Source organism: Gouania willdenowi, chromosome 6 (assembly GCF_900634775.1).
Source record: "Gouania willdenowi chromosome 6, fGouWil2.1, whole genome shotgun sequence".
Classification (NCBI taxonomy): Eukaryota; Metazoa; Chordata; class Actinopteri; order Blenniiformes; family Gobiesocidae; genus Gouania; species Gouania willdenowi.
Genome location: NC_041049.1, coordinates 7,618,699 through 7,631,547, shown reverse-complemented (window position 1 = coordinate 7,631,547; position 12,849 = coordinate 7,618,699). Strand labels below are relative to the sequence as shown.

Sequence of the window (12,849 nt, the reverse complement as noted above, 5' to 3'; positions counted from 1 at the left end):
CAGCAAAGCATGCTGGGAAACACGTTTCCAACCTGTCAGTGGAAGGTACAGCCTGTCCCCGTGGCTCCGCACGCATTCGAGGAAGACGAATGAAGAAGCAATTAAAAAGCTCAATCCAGGCCCATGGAGATTTACTGCACATCAACTACGCATTGAGTTTTCACACACACACACACACACACACACACGCATACACACACACACACACACACACACACACAGGTAAATCCTGCTGTTAACCACACGTTACAAATTATATTAGACATCTGTAAGAAGCCATTATCAAAGACACACACACGTGCAATTTCTGTATCTATTAGTGACAAAAAGAGATTAGGAGACGGGGGCCAGGCCTCCTCATCCAACATCAGTGCCTGAACTCATAACTGCTCTACAAAACGATACGGCAGAAATCCCAGAAATTCCCATGGATACACTCCAACTTACTGTAGAAAGACTTCCAAGAAAAGTAAAAGCTGTCATCCATATACAGTAGTTTCTCTGGTAATAATAATTTTTCAAAATAAAATTGCAGGAACAATTACTGTATGTGTTAAATATGATGATGAAAATGCCACACAGGCACATTTATTAACAAACAGCGGCATGATATGGGCCTTCCCCTATAAGGGACAGCACATGTGAGTGAGTTCTGTACTGTGGCTTGTTTAGGGGAACGTCTGGATTAATACACACTCAGAAATGTATCTAACTGTTATTTTCATGTTGTTCTGAGAAGTAGCAAAAGCAGCGACTCCTAAAATTAGTATTTGTATACAAAATAAGCTCTAAAATTAAAATATATCATTATGGGTGATATTGTAATTTTCTATATCGCCCATGCCTACATTCCACTCTACAAAAATCAAAAGGGATCAATATTTTGCTCTGCATCAGTTACAAGGATTATTTTTTTTAGTGAGCAACACCTAACAGTGTCTGCCATTCTGCTCCAGCCTGTGCAGCCTTACATCTGTGTAAGAGGCATTAGAAGTTTGGATTCAAGCCTCAGGGTTTGCCTCCAGTTCACCCAGCAGAGCGTTACCAATGTCAGCCTGTGATGAAACCTGGCTGATGGTCAGAGCAGCAGTTCATCCATCCCCAGGTGGTTGATGGTTTGAAACTGATGGGGCTCAGAGCAGCAGCCAGGCCACTTAAGTTCCTACACATTCAACTGCAATGTGTTTGGCATCCTGTGAGGAGGCTGAAGGCAAAGTGTGGAAGGTCTTTTGTTCGACCTTTAAACCTCAAACTATTGTATAAAACAAGAAAAAGCTTCGCCATGTGCCAAATATCCTGTGAATATGATCATTCACATTTTAAAGCAGTGGTTCTAAACCTTTTTTAGGTCATGACCCCATTTTTATATCACAAATTGTTGGCGACCCCAGAGACCTTTTTTCTTTTTGATCATGTTTGTTATAGATTGTTACAAATACAGAGCTGCCAGGGTTAGAGCACAAAGTGTAAAGGGCCTGGGCAATATATCAAGATTAAAGATACTGTATATCGAGTTTTATATTTTTCATCCATTTTCAGACCCTCTTGTTCCTGTTTTTCAGGGTCCCAGGGGTCTGCCGGTGTCTATCTCTGGCTCACACGGGGCGCTAGGCGGGGGTACACCCTGGACAGGGTGCCAGTACATCCCAGGGCAGTTTTCTATTTTGGCGATATATATATATATATATAGAAAATAACAATATATTCTTATTTTATAGCTGATTTTGTATTGAAATACTCGTTTTAGGAGTCGCCGCTTTCCCTACGTCTCAGAACAGCATTAAAAGCCCAGTTTAATGGATTGCTGAGTATAGGAGAAAAAGGCTAAAATTGCTCATATTGTGCTGTTAATAATTGTGCCTTTGTGACACTTTGCATCAGCAAATTGAACCCAGTTTTGTCTTTCTGGTAAGACTTTATTGAGTTCAATTTTAAAGATTTATATCGTATATCGAAATTTTGAGAACAAATATGGAGATGATGAGTTTTGTTCCATATTGCCCAGCCCTAGTGCTCAGTTATTTTATTTAAATTAGATTAATATATGAGAAAGTCAAAGTATAGAATACAATTGTCTTAGATTGTGTGTGGTGTTTTATTTTTAAAAAGTTTTTTTAATCAATTACTAAACTCCACATGGGGTCACAACCCCAAGTTTAAAAAAAAAAAAACTGTTTTTAAGGCTTGTCAGAAATGTATATCCCATTACTAACAATACAGTAGGTCCAAATGTATAGGCACCCCATTTGTGGGTGGAAATTATGATAAAATACGCAATCTGGATCCGATCTGGATGAACCTTGGTGGGATATATGAAAAACCAACTCGACATAACTTCATAAAGATTGGTCAATTACAAACAGAGATATAATTTTTTTATTTTACCAAAGATAAGATGATAGGAATTTTTCAAACTGGTCCAGAATCAGTGTATTGATCCAGTTCCCCTACAAGATTTAATGGACTCTTCCATGGTGTAAGGTCTATCTTTAGATAGAATGTACTTGACGTAGTCCTGCTATCAAACAAACAAATTAGACAAAAACCAGTAAGAATATGACCTCATAGACATGGAAAAAAAGAATAAAAGGGGAATTCGGAGCGTTGTGTATTGCCACAGATGATGAAATGATGCTTTAAACCCACAAGAACCTGTCCTTGCGTCCATTATCTCCCCTCACTGCCCCCTTGTCCTAAACACATAGCAAAATTAGCATATGGAGCCCTCTTCTCTCCTCATCTTATCTACTTCAAAAGCAGCCCTCCATTAAATAGTGGCGTGTATCAGAGCACGAGGAGCCCAGAGGAATGTGTGCGAGTCTCCACAGCTCTCTCTGTGTAATGTGAGGTCAAAGGCCTGTAGACTAGTGTGACAGAGTGGACGCCAACGCCACACCTCCACCACCTCCTCCTCTTTCTGCCTCCTCGGCTCACTATCACCCACTATCAACGCTTCCTGGGTCTTTAAAAGCAAACATAACGAGAAAAGAAAGCACGTAATATGGAACAGAAGGCATGCTTTGGGATTATCATGTAATTACGGGAGAAATCTCTCAAACTTCTCTCTTGCTAAAGCGCTGACCTCAGTGCAATCATGAGTTCATAGATGGTTATAAGGGTTATGTTGAGTTCAAAGACAAATGAGAACTACAATGAGTTGTAGTTTCACGCATAAAATATACTTTGATTGGGAGAAAAAGTTCTTTGGAAATAACTGTAAAGCAGAAACAAGCACCACCATGTTCTTTGTTAGCTTTAAACCCTAATGGAGGCTTTGGGTGTTTGATGATCTCTTTCATTCCGTTGGGCTCCACAGAGACTTTCTGTTGCCACAGTTTTACCAAAACTCTGGGAATTCATCCTGTTGCACAAAGTGCGTTTGTACAATAAAACCTGCAGGCTCCAAGCTTCACTCAGGCAGAAAATCAGACTATTAAAGCACCATGGATTTTTTCGCTTCATTTTAAAAGGACTGAGGTCTAAACAAACTGTTCTTTTTGCTCTTTCTTTAGTTCCTTTAGGTGTAAACATTCAGAGCTTTGCTCCAGTCCAAAGGAACTCTTGTTTTCATCAGCTGTGCAAACCTTCCAAACGCATTGATTTTAAAGGGTTTGAAGCTTTTCTACTGTTTAACTTTAGAAATGTTTCATAGGAGAATGAATGAATGAATGAATGAACACTCATCATAGAAGGTAAAGAAATATAAATGCATCAGTCATCAGCAAAACTGACTGTAATGAAACCAACAACTGGAGAAAAGTTCAAGTTTAACAGTAGTTGATGTGGATCTTGTTGGACTATATTTTGACTTTGTAGCCATTTGCGCTATATAAATAAAGTTGAATTGAATTGGCTTATTCAAACTTAACTTTATTCTTATGCAAACCTGACTTATTTGAATCTAACTTTGAGTTTATCTCGCCATTATTGTTATCTTTAAATAACTTAATTCAGTAATGGCAAAGCAAATTTGTTTGTACAATGTGAAGAAAGAAGGTGACTTTATTTAAAAAAAATAATAATAATAATTATATATATATATATATATATATATATATATGAGTTGACTTAGATCAATTCAATTTGATCAACTTATAAATTAATCTAATCTAGTTTTTTTTAATAAACTCAACTTATTATTCTTTACAGTGTATAGCACAAGTCATACACATGCTAACTCTACGTAACTTTGGATTAACATAATTTAACCCAATTGAATGTATACCTCACACCACCTTATTTAACATAGTTCAACTTAAAACAATAATAATAATAAATTGTATTTGAATAGGCGCCTTTCATGACACGCATAGACACAGAAATACAACAACAATGAAAGGCAATAAATACATTTGAATAAAAACAGACAGGACAGTGCTAAACAGGCACTATAACCTTAGCTAAAATAAAAGCAATTTACACTAAATCATCTTAATCTGGATTAAAGTTTACCTCAGAATAACTTTACTTTAAATAATGCCTATGCAACCTTGATTTTAACTTTTTATTTAAATGGATAAACTTCACCTATGTTAACTAATGAGTTGTTATTTAGCTCAATACTGATTTTAATGAAATTTTAACTGGTTTATCTTTCTTGAATTATTCTCATTGTCGACAATTTCATTGAAGTAAACATGAGCAGTTTGAGCTTCATTTGCACTCAAACATCTGACACACACACACACACACACACTTGAGCTGTTTTTAAAGCCTGTGAGCCTCTTTATCCAAAACTTAACATAATTTGCTTTCTTAGATTTGACCTTTGACACAGTTGAGATTCGAATACTCCATCACTGTTATGCAAGAACAACAGTTACGTCACAAACTGGGACTCATGGAATTAAACGGGGACACACACACACACACACGCAGCAGCAGCACAGTGTTTAAAGGCCAACTGGGGGCTGTTGGGTTTGGGCTTGTGGTGAGACGGCTGAATAACAGGAAGAAAATAAACACATTTGTTGGTTTCTACTAAGAAAACCTGCAGCAGAACTCGATGACATAGTGTGAGCTACATAAAGACACGCTTAAACGTTCCGACGTCAGAAAACAAATGGCAGGAGAGAGCGACTGTAAGGATGCCAATTAAAGAAAGAGTGTGAGACTGTGTGTGTGTGTGTGTGTGTTGGAATCACTTCTTCCCACTTCACTGGTGTTTGCTTGCAAAGGACGAGGTGAACCACCTCAGGAGAACAAACAGATTCCCCCGGAACGCTATCGAGTAAAGGAGCAGCCGCCATCTGCTCAACTGTGAGTCATCCTGTTTTCAGCTTTCAATCATCATCACTCCCATCACACACACACACACACACACACACACAGACACACACAGACACACACACACATTCATTCTCATTCCTTTTATAAGCCACAGCGGACACAGTAGCTATAACGTCCACAACGATGGACTGACTGTCATCACAGTTTCATCCTCATTGTTTACATCATTCATACTCCATGATGCTCCTTTCAACAAACGGCCCTGAACATTAACCGCCTGTTGCATCATCACAGCTCAGCGAAAAGACTTTGTCTCTTTATGATCCTCTGAAATTTAACCAAATGTAGCATCATAAATCTCCTAAAAATGTCTTTTTACAGTTTTAAAGTTGAATTTTTCTTACATTTAATAGCTGCTTTGTTTCCTGCATTAACCTGTTTTCCACAACTATTGTATCAGACGTGCACAAAAAAGCTCCTACAGTGAGAAGAAAACAAAGGAGTTCATTGATCAGAAATTAAACAGTTCTGGACACAATTTCAATTTTATTTACACTTAACAGAGCGACAGTGGCTCACTGGTAGAGTGTGTCATTCATTAACCGAAGGGTTGTGGCTTCAAATCCCGCTCTTTCCAAGTCACTGACTACGTTTACATGCAGCCAATAACCCGTTCATAATCCAAATATTAGCAATAGCCCAGTCGCGGACGGTCATGTAAACGAACACCGTCAAAAACCCACATATGCTGATATCTGGGTTTTTAAAAAACAGAATATGACCCCTGGGCTACTCCTTTTCTAACACAACATTTTGGTCATATATACACGTCTCGGGATATCCCCAACAAATGGAACATTAATTTGTGTTCTGCGCATGTTCTATTTGCAAGGAATCTTGGTCTTTTTGAGTAAGTTCTTGTATGCGGCACATAGTATGGCGAAGGGGCGCAGCACCACGCTGCACTTTTGGAGCAAGGACTACTTCATTAGTGGTGAAAAACATGAATGTAATGTCTTTTGTTGACGGCAGAAAGCACAGAGGTGTGTTGTCGTGTGCTGCTGTTGTTGTCTTTAGATACAGGAAGAAGAAGCAGGAAATGACGCGTATTTGCGTCAATGGCATGACTTGTGCATGAATGTTGGTGACTTCTGTCAGTATGCCCCAGGGCAGCTGTGGCTACAATGTAGCTTACCACCACTAATATTACTGGTGTGAATGAATAATGGTATCTGTACGTGCTTTGGTTCTCGCTATATAAAATAAAACCAAGCCATTATTATTATTATTATTATTATTATTATTATAGAAGTAGTTACACCAAACAATTTAATTACATTTTCCCTTTAATCTTATTACACCACAACTCTCTTAGTCATTTATTTCTGAATAAAAATACTGTATATACAAACAGTGCCAGCCCTAAGCAATTTGGTGCCATAGGCAAGATCTGAGGTTACAATAAAGATTGATAGAAAACAAGAAACCAATCAAAATAGTGGCCTAAGAAAACCCACATGAAATAATAAATATAAATAAATGAAGAAGAAAAAAGATAAACACTAAACAACATTATTTTAATATGTATTAAAATATATATATATATATATATATGAAATTATTTAGGCACTGTCCAAAACAAGATGATATTAGAAGATGTATGCTGATATAATCTGATACTCTTTTTGTGTCTGTAACAAGTCAATTAGTGCTTGTATTGATATGTTGTTATAGAGGCTGGTATCAAATTACCAGCACATATTTATTTAGGGTTTAAACTTTCCTGTGAACAGGGTCTTTAGGAAGGGCTCGGACAGAGGGTGAAGTGTTGATGTGTGAGTTACAGCTTGGGTTAGCGTTAGCTCAACAGCTAAATGCCAACAATGAAATGACTTCATGAACCAATGATACAAAAGCTACTAAAACGATGTGTTGATGAAATATTCCCACACAGGGAAAGCAAAGCACAGAGTCCTACCAATGCATCATCAAACAAAGCAGGTCATCGACACCCAACGTGACCCATTAAACTCCAATGATCTCACCCAGTATTGACTTTCCACTGTTTGTGTGAGAAAAACACAGCCCAGGATCATCTTCCTTCCATCCCGCTGTGTGCATGTGTGCCACGGTCTGTGCAGTTCTAACCCCAGTTCACGTCCCAGTTGGCGGTTTTAGTGCGATTCCTCCAGCAGAAAGAGGAACCTCATGACTTAGGAATGCCACGAATGGCTCACGGGCCTTCAGATGAGGGAAACTATGCATCGATTCCTGTAGATCCTTCCCAAACATTAACCTTTGCTCATTCTCCCAAGTACAAGGAGCGTCACAACAACCAGTGAACACTTTAACAAACGCTTCTGACCAAATGGAAAACCAAAGCTGGACCAAGAAAAGGACCGTGGATCATCAACCGACACACAGCGTTGCCAGATACTGTCAAAAATCTGCATAAAAGGCCTCCAGACAATCCCTTTTTCAAAGGCATACGCCTGTTTACACACTATGAGAACATGTTTTACCACAAACTGGTAACATTGCATTACTGACAGATATTCAAACCAACATGATTCATCTGTATTGATTTCTACTTGTTTATTCACTCTGAACAAATGCTGCTTTTCTCTCATTTCTCACGCTGCATTGACATGATTATTGTATTTCGTCCAACCTCGGAACAGAAGCCAATGAAGCACAATGACCAACAAAAGTGCAGACGATAATACAGCCTCCTTCCATTTTCTGTGAAAAGATCCCAAATTCTGTTTTAGGATTCACTTATTTCTGCCTCAGTCAATTGACTTAAATATTGTTATCAATTTCATATTCTCCACTGTAGAAATGCCACGAAATTACAGAAGATTACGTAGTGTCTGTTTTGGCTACACTTGCTCACCTTTTTTATCGCAAAACATATTGTGAAAATGTATTATATTGTCCCAAACCGTGTTGGCGAGAGCTCATTCCGTGTCAAATATCTATGATTTCCATTTCAGGAAGGTATGTCCATCATATTGCGAGATTTCATAGCGTGAGATTATATTCATACCTGTCAAGTTTTGGATTTGAAAATAAGAGAAATTTTCTGGCGCCCACTACCAGCCATCCCACCTTCCCAACCAAGCTCCAGTATCTCTTATATTTTAATATAGGTGTACAATAAATCTAAAATACCCACTTGTCAACCACTTATTAAATACAATTATGTGATTAGAGTCTGGTACCCAATTACATTTGTATTCAGCAGAAATAAGTGGTTTTAGGGTTTAGTTACTCTTTAAATTCCGTGATTTCTGTCCGTTTTCCTGCCGATACGGAAAAATCAGAGGCCATTCTAATACCAACAGCAGTAGATTCGAGAATTTATCCTGTTTTCTTCTTTAGATTTTCTCCCTGAAACATCTGCAGCAACTTTGAACAAAAAAAGAATCTAGGAGGAAAAAAACCAAATGGTTTTGCCAATGGGACCTCCTGCTCCATAGCCTGAGGCGGTAACCCCTCCCTGACGCCCTGGCCTTTGATCCACTAATCACCTGCTCTGCTTTGGCTGGAGGAAGAGGGAAGTGGGGGGGTGGTGGGTGGGGGCAGGACAATAATAACCTCGCCGGTCGATCTCGCAGCAAGTCGGAAACCTTTTCCTGAGTCTTTTAAAGGTTATGGATATTTAAGTCCGATATCATGAAGGTCTGATTGTCCTTCCAGTAATACTCGATACCCAAACACATCAACATGAAACCAATGGAGCAAAGGTGCTGATTAGACCTGGGCAATATATCGAGAGTCAAGATATATCGAGATTTCTGTTTCGGCAATATTTAAAATGACAAAATCGTCCATAAACAATATATCTTTATTTTACAGCTTGTTTTGTAATAAATTACTTGTTTAAGAGTCACTGCTTTTGCTTCATTCTCAGAACAGCATGAAAAGAAAAGCACAGTTAGCTACACTACAGAACTCACTCACACGTGCTGTCTCTGTTATTAAATGTGCCTGTGTGGCATTTTCTGCAATTTTCACCTTGAATTGTCTTTCTGGTAGGACTTTATCGAGTTAAAAATATCAAGATTTATATCGTATATCGTCATTTTCAGAAAAAATATGGAGATATTAATTTTTGTCCATGTCGCCCAGCCCTAGTGCTGATTATTATTCAACATTGTCTTCAAACTGTGGGTTCAGGAGGTCAATATTTCCATTAGCAGGTAACCCTGATATACAGTATATACGTATGTTTTCTCCAATAACAAAACCACAGAACTAGTCCCTGCTTTTCTTCTCCCACCTTGAAAGAAACCAGACACAACACACTGCGATCCACATCACCTTTTTAGGAAATCCAATGTTTATTATTCCTGTGAAGTCTAAAACTGTCTCTGATTTCTATGTCCCGCCCACCGGCTGCAGGCCACATGTGTCAAACTAATGACCCGGGGGCCAAATCCGGCCCTTTGGAGCGTCTAATTCGGCCCGCAGGAGAAAGTAAAATTTAGAGAGAAAACAGGAATCATTGTGGAAACAAGAGTCAACATTCCTGGTGATTATATGGCAGGATTGCAGTCATTTTTAATGTCATACTGTTGAAAATACTCAAAATTCTTACAAAATACTTACATTTTCCTCAAATATTTGCATAATATTTTCCCTAATTAAATAGAAATTGGTCATAAAATCTAGGAAATTTAAAGTGAAGACCCTGGTGGGACTGATATCTGTCACTTATTGCTTGGATATTGTCGGTTTTTTACATATTTAGTATTTTATGTATACTTATAAGTGCAAACTAGGGTACAATAATGTTGAAATTACTAATGTTCCCCCCCGAACACCCAGGGGTGTCATGAGTTTGACACCCCTGGGCTTGGCCTTTAAATGTACACACACGTGTACACTTTGTGTACACAAATGGTCCGTCTCACTAAAGTGCAATAAAAATGAACTCCATGAATTTTACTTTTACTTCCACCGCATCAAATGGGTTTTTTTTAACTACTTCAGACCTATCCATGTATATGAAATGTACTATAATTTTCAAACCCTTTTTTATGTTTCTAAGGACTGTTTATCATGAGAAACTCTAATTTAATTTTACACTAAATATGCAGTATTTCCAAAGTGAAATATTTTTAATGGAAATATTACAACATTGACTGTGCCATTAGTTGACAGCAGAATAACGCATTAATGCATGATTATTTTTTGGCAAAATGACAGTTTTAAAGAAAAAATTACATTTGTACACTTTGTATATTTTGCATGAAATGAAATCCAGGCCTTCACTGGAATTTCCCTCAAACTTTATGCAATGGTCTCTGGTTGGTAGGTAGGGCTGAACGATGAATTGCATTTGCGATATTATCGTGATATCATAAAACGTGATTTTTAAAAAAATGTATTTATTTTTTCTTTGTCTGCACATGCTGGGAGTTTGATTTAACTAAAAAAACGTCCAATTGGTGAAAGCAGATATTAGTTTTTCTTATATTTCCTGTACTTTAGTACGTGTGATGTAACTGACTGGATATTAGTAAGTTTTATTTTTATTTTTTTATATATATCTGTTTATTTTATTTAAGTTTACGAAGTGCAGTCCACATGTTTACATGTTTGATGAAACGTGAAGTTAGTTAGATGTGTTGAAGAGGTAAATACACAGATTTGACTGCTTTATTGTTGTAATCTGTGCTTTAAAATGTATATTTCATTATTTATTTTAAAGTTTAAATAAATCTGAAATTGTTTATTATGAAACAGATTGACTTATTGCTTGTGTTCGTTGAAAAATACACGACAAGAGGCCTTTGAAAAAAGTTATCGCATATTAAATCACAATATTGAGGGGAAAAAAAATCGCCATTAGGATTGTTTTCCAAAATCATTCAGCCCTATTGGTATGGGTTCATTACACATAAAACATATTTCCCCTTTATTTTGAAGGTAAAGGCTTTGATCTAATAGGCATTAATTTAAAAAAAACATTTATGTCATGTCATGATTACATTATATGAAAAATATGTGCTTACAATGGGAGTCAATGGGGTAAATTTAGTCGTGAGTTTACTAAGTGTCAGTATGATGGATAATATTTCTCCTTTACTGTACACTTCCAATACACAAATAAAAATATACAAATAAAAATTAAAACATAATAGTAGCAAAATGTCTTAAAAATAAGCGGAATATTGAGAGGCAAACAAATAAAAACACAAAGATGCTTAAAGGGTTAAAACATGGTCCTTCATGGATGCAGGTTCACTATCATGGACCTTAATACATAACAGGGCTGGAGAGCAAACATCTCCTGAGCATCACAGCTAGACATGAAACCATGACAACGTAACAGCTGTCAGACACAAACCAGTAGAGGACCACCAGTGGGGGTCCCATGGACTGGTAGGAACACCAGGGGAACCCTGAGGAATCCCCTTCAGCTCAGATTAGGAAACATCTCACCTCAGCAGGTTGGGCAGAGGGATGGAGCCTGAGCTCGAGCCCAGGATTCCTTTCCTCCCAGTCAGGAGTTTCTCCACCACTGCCACATTCCCAGTCCGGGCGGCTTCCAGCAGCTCCTGTTCCTTCCCCATCCCGGACACAAGTTTGGAAACACCGCCGATCCAACCAGAGATCCAGCAGTTCTCCCATAAACCCTGGGAAAGGTCAGTGTGAGCAGAATGAGGAGGCTTCCTCCTCCATCAGCTGCTGCTCCTGCAGGTTCACACGTGCACGCGCCCCCGATGCTCGCGCTGACTTATCAGTCCATTGACGCGCACGGCTCCGTGTTTTTCTACCTGGATCAGCCCCGGTGTGCGCGCACACACACACACACACACACACACGCACACACACACACACACACACACACACACACACACACAGAAGAAATGTGAGACCCGCAGACAAACACAGGCCGACCTCAGCCGGGCCGCAGGCCGCCGTCTGCCGCTCTTCAGCCGGGGAGGGAAGCTCTGTGGACCGCCTGAAGACGCTCCAGCACCGGCTGTTTTCACTGCACTGACTGGAGCTGCTGAGCACCGGAGGGTCGACACAGACTTTGTCAGGCTCACGGATGTTACAGCAACCACTTCCTGCTGAGACCTCCAAAATAAGATGCGAAGCAGTGGATTCAGACAAAAGAATAGATGAATTAATTAATTCATTCATTATTAATGAATTAATTCACAACGAGTTGTTCATTTTTACGTATGAATCCTAAAATTACTGTTTTTATATATGTTTTTCATATTATTGTTATGATTTTTATATGTTGATGGTTGATCTATTTATTGTACAGCACTTTGAAAGCGCTCTATATAAATAAATACATTTATTATTATTATTATTATTATTATTATTATTATTATTATTATTATTATTATTATTATTATTATTATCCATCAATTTGCTTGTATGATAATATTGCACTAATATTATTATTACATGTAATAATATGTTACTACTGACATATTCAAACCAACAAAATAAGATGCAAAAACCTGGATTCAGACAAAAGAATAGATGAACGAATTAATTTATTATTAATGAATGCATGAATTCACAAAATCTATCAATTTATATATGAATTTATATTTTTAAACAGTATTATCATATCATTATTATTGT

The 12,849-nt window shown here is 37.9% G+C and overlaps 1 protein-coding gene across 4 annotated transcripts in view; it reads right to left on the bottom strand.

Moving 5' to 3' along the window:
• The window catches only part of anks1b (ankyrin repeat and sterile alpha motif domain containing 1B), a 298,928-nt gene extending 286,650 nt beyond the window's left edge, over positions 1 to 12,278 (bottom strand). For all 4 annotated transcript variants that reach the window (XM_028451136.1, XM_028451140.1, XM_028451138.1 and 1 more), the window contains exon 1: positions 11,683 to 12,278. In XM_028451136.1, the coding sequence (XP_028306937.1) occupies positions 11,683 to 11,813 (131 nt within the window). In that variant the 5' untranslated portion in view covers positions 11,814 to 12,278. The remainder of the gene's footprint in view (positions 1 to 11,682) is intronic.
• Between the last annotated feature and the right edge of the window lie 571 nt (positions 12,279 to 12,849).